The following is an 11,494-nucleotide window of genomic DNA, read 5'->3' as shown; positions in this document are numbered from 1 at the left end:
TTACATCGCTGCGGTAAGTGGCGTTGGAAAGTATAGACAGCTTACCAGCTGTTGATATACAGATCTCTGTGAATGACGTCAAGCAATACTTTCAACGTGTCAACCCACGAAAATCATATGGTCCAGACGGCGTCAGCAGCAAGGCACTTCAGGCATGTGCAGACCAGCTGGCTTTACCATTCCAGAAGCTGTTCCAGCTGTCACTGAACCGTGGGATAATTCCAGACTTATGGAAGAAGTTGCTGATTGTCCCAATACCTAAAAACAACAGGCCAAAAGAAAATAACGATTTACGCCCTGTAAATCCACCAACCTGTACACTTGACATCTGTACTTATGAAATGTTTTGAAAAAATAATATTTCAAAAACATATTCTCTCTGGTCTCTCATCCCAATTAGACTCAAACCACTTGGCCTACCGTGCCTCCATGAGTGTTGATGATGCGTTACTGGTCATTCTGAACAATATCTACCAACATTTAGAAAAGGCAAGTAGCCTAGTGAAAATTGTATTCATTGACTTAAGTAACGTGTTTAACACCATCCAACCCCACCTACTGGTGGATAAACTGGTGAATTTGGATGTCAACTCTCTACTGATCAAGTGGATTAATTAATAGTTTCCTTGTGAACCATACTCAACAAGTGAAGTTTAACTCCGCCATCTTTACACCTAGAACTGTGAATACGGGAGCCCCTCAAGGTTGCGTACTTTCACCGATACTGTACACACTGTAGACAAGCCTCTGACTCAGCCCACAAGAGTTTTAAATATGCAGATGACACTGCTGTTGTGGGTTTCCTCCACCCAGACCAAGCCTCACTTCAAGGTTTTGACAGAGAAGCGGCAAAATTCATCCAGTGATGTGTAAATAACTTTCTTGAAATAAACATTAAGAAAACAAAAGATATGGAAAATGATTTCAGAAGGAAACAAAACTCTACTACCCCCTTCGAAGATCAATGGGGAATCAGTGGATAGAGTGACCAGATATAAGTACCTGGGAATCGAAATGACTATGACTATGCCTTTGCAAAGATAAAGTAATTGCAACAGAGAAGGTTTTTTTTACGCAAACTGAACCATTTTAATGTCAACCGCCATATCTTCCAAACGTTCTATAAATTTGTCCTGCAGAGGGTGCTGTCCTTTAGTCTGATATGTTCTATAAATCTGTCCTGCAGAGGGTGCTGTCCTTTAGTCTGATATGTTCTATAAATCTGTCCTGCAGAGTGTGCTGTCCTTTAGTCTGATCTGTTCTATAAATCTGTCCTGCAGAGTGTGCTGTCCTTTGGTCTGATCTGTTCTATAAATCTGTCCTGCACAATGTGCTGTCCTTTAGTCTGATATGTTCTATAAATCTGTCCTGCAGAGGGTGCTGTCCTTTAGTCTGATATGTTCTATAAATCTGTCCTGCAGAGTGTGCTGTCCTTTAGTCTGATCTGTTCTATAAATCTGTCCTGCAGAGTGTGCTGTCCTTTAGTCTGATCTGTTCTATAAATCTGTCCTGCAGAGTATGCTGTCCTTTAGTCTGATATGTTCTGTAAATCTGTCCTGCAGAGTGTACTGTCCTTTAGTCTGATCTGCGTGTTCGGAAACATGCGAGTGCAAGACCAAATCAAGTTTCAGTGCTTGATTAAGACGGCGAGAAGGATAATTAGTAGATCAAGAATCAGACACCAACCTGTGCAGAAAACTCATCCTCCTAAAACTTGAAAAGATTTTGCAGGACATACTCATCCCCCGGACAAGGGGAAAGAGACTTTAGCTATAGCACTTTGAATTAATTATTTTGTGTAGTTTCTGTGTTTTTATGTTTTATGTACTGTCTTTTTAAGCACGTGACCACATGAATTTCCCCCTGGTGGGATAATAAAGTTGATCTGAATCTGAAGTGACAGAGAAGTTTACACTACTGTTCATTTGTAGACATTTTCAAAAAACGTAGATTCTTCATCCGAATCATTAGTTGCTTTCCCCTCCCTATCAGAAGTCAGTGTCCAGTGAAATGGATCCTGCTGCCAAACCTAATGATATCGCTACTGATGTTTTCGGGAATTCATAGGTGACAGAAGTGTGTGTGTAATACTACTCTGCCATACTCTGCCATATTGACCAGATAAACACTCTCTGAACAGATATGCTGGTTCCTTCATCTACCATAGTCCTGCATAACATTCACATGCATTATATTTAAGAGGTCCTAAAGTATTGTATGAATGTATACAGTACCAATCAAAAGTTTGAATACACATACTTATTCGGGGGAACAGTGGGTTAACTGCCTTGTTCAGAGGCAGAACGAAAGATTTTTACCTTGTCAGCTCTGAGATTTGATCCAGCAACCTTCCGGGTTGATTCAGAGGGGTTGGGTTAAATGCGGAAGACACATTTCAGTTGAATGCATTCAATTGTACAACTGACTAGGTATCCCCCTTTCCTTTCAAGGTTTTTTCTTTATTAACTCTTTCTTTATTGAGATGTTCTTTATTTCTGATGTCTTTATTGGAGCTGATTACTTATGTAATGTCACGATCGTCGTCAGGGAAATGACCGGACCAAGGTGCAGCGTGGTCAGCGTACATTTCTTTTTATTTATGAATGTCGCCAACAAAACCAAGAAACAACAAAAACTAACGTGAAGCTGACTAGGGCTATACAGGCCACTAACACAGACAACTACACACAACTAAGGTGGAAAAACAGGCTGCCTAAGAATGATTCCCAATCAGAGACAACGATAGACAGCCGTCCCTGATTGAGAACCATACCCGGCCAAAACATAGAAACAGAAAACATAGAAATAAAGAAACTAGAATGCCCACCCTAGTCACACCTAACCAACATAGAGAATAAAAGCCTCTCTATGGCCAGGGCGTGACATGTCAAGACTATATTTGTGTTATCTAATTTGTATTCATCTTTAAAAAAGGTAAACATTTTCTACCACTTTGACATTAGAGTATTATTTTGTAGATTGTTGACATATATATATTGATATATATATATATGTATTATTTGTAACACAATAAAATTTAAAGAAATCCAAGGGGGTATGAATACTTTTGCAAGGCACTGTACAGTCATGGCCAAAAATGTTGAGATTGACACAAATATACATTTTCACAAAGTCTGCTGCTTCAATGTCTTTAGATTTTTTTGTCAGATGTTACTACGGAATACTGAAGTATAATTACAAGCATTTCATAAGTGTTAAAGGCTTTTATTTACATTTACATGAAGTTGATGCAAAGAATCAATATTTGCACTGTTGACCCTTCTTTTCAAGACCTCTGTAATCCGCCCTGGCATGCTGTCAATTAACTTCTGGGCCACATCCTGACTGATGGCAGCCCATTCTTGCATAATCAATGCTTGTAGTTTGTCAGAATGTGGGTTTTTGTTTGTCCAACCGCCTCTTGAGGATTGACCACAAGTTCTCAATGGGATTAAGGTCTGGGGAGTTTCCTGGCCATGGACCCAAAATATTTATGTTTTGTTCACCGAGCCACTTAGTTATCACTTTTGCCTTATGGCAAGGTGCTCCATCATGCTGGAAAAGATATTGTTCGTCACCAAACTGTTCCTGGATGGTTGGGAGAAGTTGCTCTTGGAGGATGTGTTGGTACCATTCTTTATTCATGGCTGTGTTCTTAGGCAAAATTGTGAGCCCACTCCCTTGGCTGAGAAGCAATGGTCTCAGGATGCTTTACTGTTGGCATGACACAGGACTGATGGTAGCGCTCACCTTGTCTTCTCCGGACAAGCTTTTTTCCAAAGGCCCCAAACAATCGGAAAGGGGATTCATCAGAGATGATCAGGGATTCATCAGAGTTCCTTTTTCAGTTCCTTTTTCAGAATATCAGTCTGTCCCTGATGTTTTTCCTGGAGAGAAGTGGCTTCTTTGCTGCCCTTCTTGACACCAGGCCATCCTCCAAAAGTCTTCGCCTCACTGTGTGTGCAGATGAACTCACACCTGCCTGCTGCCATTCCTGAGCAAGCTCTGTACTGGTGGTGCCCCGATCCCGCAGCTGAATCAACTTTAGGAGATGATCCTGGCGCTTGCTGGACTTTCTTGGGCGCCCTGAAGCCTTCTTCACAACAATTGAACCGCTCTCCTTGAAGTTCTTGATGATCCAATAAATGGTTGATTTAGGTGCAATCTTACTGGCAGCAATATACTTGCCTGTGAGGCCCTTCTTGTGCAAAGCAATGATGACGGCACGTGTTTCCTTACAGATAACCATGGGTGACAGAGGAAGAACAATGATTCCAAGCACCACCCTCCTTTTGAAGCTTCCAGTCTGTTATTCGAATTCAATCAGCATGACAGAGTGATCTCCAGCCTTGTCCTCGTCAACACTCACACCTGTGTTAACGAGAGAATCACTGACATGATGTCAGCTGGTCCTTTTGTGGCAGGGCTGAAATGCAGTGGAAATGTTTTTGGGGGATTCAGTTCATTTGCATGGCAAAGAAGGACTTTGCAATTAATTGCAATTCATCTGATCCCTCTTCATAACATTCTGGAGTATATGCAAATTGTCACGTACTGACCATAGTTCTTTTGTATTTTCTTTGTTTTAGTGTGGTCAGGGCGTGAGCTGGGTGGGTATGATCTATGTTTTCTGTTTCTATGTGGGGTTTCTCGTTTGGCCTGATATGGTTCTCAATCAGAGGCAGGTGTTAGTCATTGTCTCTGATTGGGAACCATATTTAGGTAGCCTGTGTTCTATTGTGTTTTGGGTGGGTGGTTGTTTTCTGTCTTTGTGTGTCTGCAGCAGATAGGACTGTTTCGGTTTTTACTTTGTTGTTTTGTACTTTGTAGTGTTCACTTTCATTAAATAAGATGAACAATTACCACGCTGCGCATTGGTCTTCCGATCCTTCAAACTTCTCCTCCTCAGAAGGAAGACGAATGCCGTTACACAAATAGCCATCATACAAACTGAGGCAGAAGACTATTATCTTTTACTATTATCGATTATCTTTCAATTTAATGCACAAACTGCTGAGACAAATTTTCAAATACCCATGAGTGGAATAAACATACATAAATGTAATTATACAATAAAAATCCCTCTATTAGCTCCTCTACTGTAATTATTTCAGTAATAATTGTCTGACAGTCCCTTCCCCTGGATTAGGAAGTACAGTAGAAATACAGTAACGAAGTACAGTAGACATACAGTAATGACGTACAGTAGAAATACAGTAATGAGGTACAGTACAGTATATTACAACATTACTCACTGTGTTAATCATGTGGTGTTTTACCCTAAGTCTGACACTAGAGGGAGAACAGACCAGGGAGGAAGAACAGAGGGAGAACATAGACCAGGAAGGGAGGGTAGAGGGAGAACACAGACCAGGGAGGGAGGGTGGAGGGAGAACACAGACCAGGGAGGGAGGGTAGAGAGAGAACACAGACCAGAGAGGGAGGGTAGAGGGAGGGTAGAGGGAGAACACAGACCAGGGAGGGAGGGTAGACGGAGGGTAGAGGGAGAACACAGACCAGGGAGGGAGTGAAGAGGGAGAACACAGACCAGGGAGGGAGAACACAGACCAGGGAGGGAGGGTGGAGGGAGAACACAGACCAGGGAGGGAGGATAGAGGGAGAACACAGACCAGGGAGGGAGGGTAGACGGAGGGTAGAGGGAGAACACAGACCAGGAAGGGAGGGTGGAGGGAGAACACAGACCAGGGAGGGAGGGTAGAGGGAGAACACAGACCAGGGAGGAAGGGTAGAGGGTGGGTACAGGGAGAACACAGACCAGGGAGGGAGGGTAGAGGGTGGGTACAGGGAGAACACAGACCAGGGAGGGAGGGTAAAGGGAGGGTACAGGGAGAACACAGACTTGGGGGGGGGGGGGGTAGAGAGAGGGTAGAGGGAGAACACAGACCAGGGAGGGAGGGTAGAGGGAGAACACAGACCAGGGAGGAAGAGTAGAGAAAGGCTAGAGGGAGAACACAGACCAGGGAGGAAGAGTAGAGAAAGGCTAGAGGGAGAACACAGACCAGGGAGGGAGTGTCGTAATAAACATGTTAAATAACTGATCATATTATAAAGTGTTGAACAATCGCTGATAGTTGTCATTGTACAGTATTAATCTACTGCTACTACTTGACATTAAGATGAGGAAGAGAGTGGTACTTCACACTGCCACCTCTTCCTCATTTTTGCTTAATTAGAAAATTGTGAAATAATCAAATACATATTCAACTGCCTCTTTTGCAAGTACAGCAGCTCCAACTGCAAGAGCTACTGGTCCTGCTACAATGGCTGTGACACCAGTTGCTACCAGTCCAACAATGTTTCCTGATATGTCCTTTAACTTTTTCAGTCTCTCCTCTTCCTTCTTCCTGATCTCCTCATCTCTCTCCTTCTTCTCCTGTTTCTCCTTATCCCCCTGTCCTCTCTTCTCCTTCTCCTGTTTCTTCCTCTCCTCCTCCTCTCTCACCTTCTCTTCACGTTTCCTGATCTCCCCCTCCAGTTTCTCCCTCTCTTGCTGTCCTCTCTTCTCCTCTTCCTGTTTCTTCCTCTCCTCCTCTTCTTTGATCTTCCTCTGGGCCTCCTGGTACATCTCATTGGTGTAGTGTTGTCCTCCATTCTTCATCACCATCTCATCTATCTTCTTCAGCAGCTCTGTGACCTGAGTGATGTCATTCTTCTTTTTATTATTGAAGACATGATGTCTGCCCTTAAAGACCTTGACGAGTTTCTTAAGCTCCTGACTGTCATTCACAAAGTCCTCCACTGATACGTCCTCCAGCTGGTCTCCACCGGTGAACAGAATGATGGTGTACTTTGATGCTTCTTCTCCAAAGAACTCCTGGATCCACTTCACAGTGTTCCTCTCCTCCTCTGTGAACCTCCCCAGTCTGATCACCAGCAGGAAGGCGTGGGGTCCTGGGACTGACATGTAGATGGCCTTTTCTATTTCACTTTTCATCTTGTCTTGAGACATTGTTGTGTCATAGAGCCCCGGGGTGTCGATGACATCAATCTTCCTCCCATCCACCACTCCACTCTGTTTCTCACAGTGATCAGTCACAGACTCAAGGGAGAAGGCATCTCTAAACACCTTTCTCCCCAGGATGGTGTTTCCTGTTGCACTCTTCCCTGATCCAGTGTTCCCCACCAGAACAATCCTCAGTTCAGAGGAATGCCCTGAATCTGTGAAAACAGACAAGATAAATCAAATCAAAGTTTATTTGTCGCGTGCCTTACAGTGAAATGCTTACTTACAGGCTCTAACCAATAGTGTGAAAAAAAGGTATGTGTGTGTGTAGGTAAGTAAAGAAATAAAACAGTTAAAAGACATTTGAAAATAAGAGTAGCAAGGCTATATACAGACACTGGTTAGTCAGGCTTATTGAGGTAGTATGTACATGTAGGTATGGTTAAAGTGACTATGCATATATGATGAACAGAGAGTAGCAGTAGTGTAAAAAGAGGGGTTGGCGGGTGGTGGGACACAATGCAGATAGCCAAAGCAAATAGTCCGAGCACTGGTTGGTCAGGCCAATTGAGGTAGTATGTACATGAATGTATAGTTAAAGTGACTATGCATATAAGATAAACAGAGAGTAGCAGCAGTGTAAAAGAGGGGTTGGGAGGGGGCACACAATGCAAATAGTCCGGGTAACCATTTGGTTACCTGTTCAGGAGACTTATGGCTTGGGGGTAAAAACTGTTGAGAAGCCTTTTTGTCCTAGACTTGGCACTCCGGTACCGCTTGCCATGCAGTAGTAGAGGGAACAGTCTATGAATGGGGTGGCTGGGGTCTTTGACAATTTTTAGGGCCTTCCTCTGACACTGCCTGGTGTAGAGGTCTTGGATGGCAGGCAGCTTTGCCCCAGTGATGTACTGGGCCGTACGCACTACCCTCTGAATTGCCTTGCGGTCGGTGGCCGAGCAATTGCCGTACCAGGCAGTGATGCAACCGGTCAGGATGCTCTCGATGTTGCAGCTGTAGAACCTTTTGAGGATCTCAGAACCCATGCCAAATCATTTTAGTTTCCTGAGGGGGAATAGGCTTTGTCGTGCCCTCTTCACAACTGTCTTGGTGTGTTTGGATCATTGTAGTTTGTTGGTGATGTGGACACCAAGGAACTTGAAGCTCTCAAACTGCTCCACTACAGCCCTGTCGATGAGAATGGGGGCGTGCTCGGTGCTCCTTTTCCTGTAGTCCACAATCATCTCCTTAGTCTTGGTTACGTTGAGGGATAGGTTTTTATTCTGGCACCACCCGGCCAGGTCTCTGACCTCCTCCCTATAGGCTGTCTCGTTGTTGTCGGTGATCAGGCCTACCACTGTTGTGTCGTCTGCAAACTTAATGATGGTGTTGGAGTCGTGCCTGGCCATGAAGTCGTGGGTGAACAGGGAGTACAGGAGGGGACTGAGCATGCACCCCTGGGGAGCTCCAGTGTTGAGGATCAGCGTGACAGGTGTGTTGCGACCTACCCTCACCACCTGGGGTTGGCCCGTCAGGAAGTCCAGGATCCAGTTGCAGAGGGAGGTGTTTAGTCCCAGGTTCCTTAGCTTAGTGATGAGCTTTGAGGGTACTATGGTGTTGAACGCTGAGCTGTAGTCAATGAATAGCATTCTCACATAGGTGTTCCTTTTGTCCAGGTGGGAAAGGGCAGTGTGGAGTGCAATAGAGATTGTGTCATCTGTGGATCTGTTTGGGCGGTATGCAAATTGGAGTGGGTCTAGGGTCTCTGGGATAATGGTGTTGATGTGAGCCATTACCAGCCTTTCAAAGCACTTCATGGCTACGGACGTGAGTGCTACGGGTCTGTAGTCATTTAGGCAGGCTGCCTTTGTGTTCTTGGGCACAGGAACTATGGTGGTCTGCTTGAAACATGTTGGTATTACAGACTCAATCAGGGACATGTTCAAAATGTCAGTGAAGACACCTGCCAGTTGGTCAGCACATGCCCGGAGCACACGTTCTAGGATTCCGTCTGGCCCTGCAGCCTTGTGTATGTTGACCTGTTTAAAGGTCTTACTCACGTCGGCTATGGAGAGCGTGATCACACAGTCGTCCGGAACAGCTGATGCTCTCATGCATGCCTCAGTGTTGCTTGCCTCGAAGTGAGCATAGAAGTGATTTAGCTCATCTGGTAGGCTCGTGTCACTGGGCAGGTCGCGGCTGTGCTTCTCTTTGTAGTCTGTAATAGTTTGCAAGCCCTGCCACATCCGACGAGCGTCGGAGCCGGTGGATTATGATTCAATCTTAGCCCTGTATTGACGCTTTGCCTGTTTGATGGTTCGTCGCAGGGCATAGCGGGATTTCTTGTAAGCTTCCGGGTTAGAGTCCTGCACCTTGAAAGCGGCAGCTCTACCCTTTAGCTCAGTGTGAATGTTGCCTGTAATCCATGGCTTCTGGTTGGGGTATGTACGTACAGTCACTGTGGGGACGAAGTCCTCAATACACTTACTGATAAAGCCAGTGACTGATGTGATGTATTCCTCAATGTCATCGGAAGGATCCGGGAACATTTTCCAGTCTGTGATAGCAAAACAGTCCTGTATTTTAGCATCTGCTTCATCTGACCACTTTTTTAGACCGAGTCACTGGTGCTTCCTGCTTAAATTTTTGCTTGTAAGCAGGAATCAGGAGGATAGAGTTGTGGTCGGATTTACCAAATGGAGGGCGAGTGAGAGCTTTGTACGCGTCTCTGTGTGTGGAGTACATATGATCTAGATTTTTTTCCCTCTGGTTGCACATTTAACATGTTGATAGAGATTTGGTAGAACTGATTTAAGTTTCCCTGCATTAAAGTCTCCGGGCCACTAGGAACACCGCCTCTGGGTGAGTGGTTACCTGTTTGCTTATTTCCTTATACAGCTGACTGAGTGCGGTCTTAGTGCCAGCATCTGTTTGTGGTGGTAAATGAACAGCCGCGAAAAGTATAGCTGAGAACTCTCTAGGCAAGTAGTGTGGCCTGCAATTTATCACAATATACTCTACTTCAGGCGAGCAAAATCTAGAGAATTCCTTAGATTTCGTGCACCAGCTGTTGTTTACAAATATGCACAGACCGCCCCCCCCCCCCCTCATCTTACTGTGTGCTGTTCTATCCTGCCGGTGCAGCGTGTATCCCGCTAGCTGAATATCCATGTCGTCATGCAGCAACGATTCCGTGAAATAGGATATTACAGTTTTTGATGTCCCGTTGGTAGGATATTCGCGGTCGTACCTCGTCTAATTTATTGTCCAATGATTGCACGTTGGCGAGTAATATTGACGGTAACGGCAGCTTTCCTAGTTGCCTTCTGCGGGTCCGGACGAGGCATCCGGCTCTTTGTCCTCTGTACCTGCGTCGCTTCCTCTTGCAAATAAATGGGATGTCGGACCTGCCGGGTGTTTGGAGAATATCGTGTGAGTCCTGCTTGTTGTTGAAAAAATCTTTGTCTAATCCGAGGTGAGTGATCGTGATATCCAGAAGCTCTTTTCTGCCATAAGATATGGTTGCAGAAACATTATGTACAAAATAATTTACGAATATTGCGGGAAAAAACACATAATAACACAATTGGTTGGGCGCCCGTAAAACTGCTGCCATTCCTTCCGGTGCCATTTTACAAATGTGTCTGCCATTGTTGTTCAGAACCCACCGCTCGCAAGTTGTCAAGTTCAACGCCCCCCACCCCGTCTACTGGTTGTGCTTGTTTCCCAGTCTGCCCTGTAAGGAGACGCCCAGCTTGAGAGACCTTAACATTTGTTTAACACTTGATTTAGCCTACATTATCATCTGTATTCAGTCTGATAGGCTAATAGGAGCAGCAGAGAGGGTAAGAAAAAAAAAAGGTAAATTACAATCAGTGAAATAAATAAAGCTAACTAGCAGATTAACATCAATCATCAACATCAATGATCAGCTGATAGCCCGCCCTCTTTTCCCCATGTCAATCATGTCTTTAGGAGGCACTGAACTGAGTGTGTTGTTGCAGAAATAAATAACCTTTAAAATGTACACTACAGAGGCAATTTTTATTTTAATTTTAATTTTGAGCACCTGCCCCTGAAAGGTCTGTGCATTGCCCTGGTGTGTGTACGTGCTTGCATGTGTGTGTGTACGCGGGTTTGTGTACTGTACCTTGGCATTGACCAGTGAAGGCTTGCAGACAGAGTGTCAACAGGAACAGAATCTTCAGAGTCCCTCCTCTTCCTCGTTCCATTGCTTTTACAGTCGGCCAATCAAAAACAATCAGAAACAGACGATAACCTCATGACAAAAACTAAGTCCACATAAACTAAATTGGAATTTTTTCTCAGCTATTTCACTTTAAAACAATGTGAACTATAAGAAGATTGATGCTATGTGGTGTAACTGTTGTAAAACAAAGTACATTCCCTAACAACGTAACCTATATCAGGTGAACATAATGTACTCATATAGGGGGTGTCAAATGACATTCTAAACATGCTTATCATTCTACAGTTGACATTCTGCAGTGTGTTGGGACCAGATGGACCAGT

The 11,494-nt window shown here is 44.4% G+C and overlaps 1 protein-coding gene across 1 annotated transcript; it reads right to left on the bottom strand.

Annotated features, from left to right (window-relative positions):
- Positions 1-6,427: 6,427 nt before the first annotated feature.
- LOC120037250 (GTPase IMAP family member 4-like) lies at positions 6,428-11,193 on the bottom strand (the record flags this gene model as incomplete). The annotated part of the gene is made up of 2 exons (XM_038983424.1): positions 11,112-11,193; positions 6,428-7,179 (listed from the first exon to the last, which is right to left on the bottom strand). Coding segments are annotated over exons 1-2 (834 nt in total), but the record flags the coding sequence as incomplete, so codon positions are not given.
- Positions 11,194-11,494: the final 301 nt, after the last annotated feature.

Source organism: Salvelinus namaycush, unplaced genomic scaffold (assembly GCF_016432855.1).
Source record: "Salvelinus namaycush isolate Seneca unplaced genomic scaffold, SaNama_1.0 Scaffold165, whole genome shotgun sequence".
In the NCBI taxonomy this organism is placed as follows: domain Eukaryota; kingdom Metazoa; phylum Chordata; class Actinopteri; order Salmoniformes; family Salmonidae; genus Salvelinus; species Salvelinus namaycush.
Note: the sequence above shows the minus strand (reverse complement) of the source record. Positions and strands in the feature narration are given on the sequence as shown.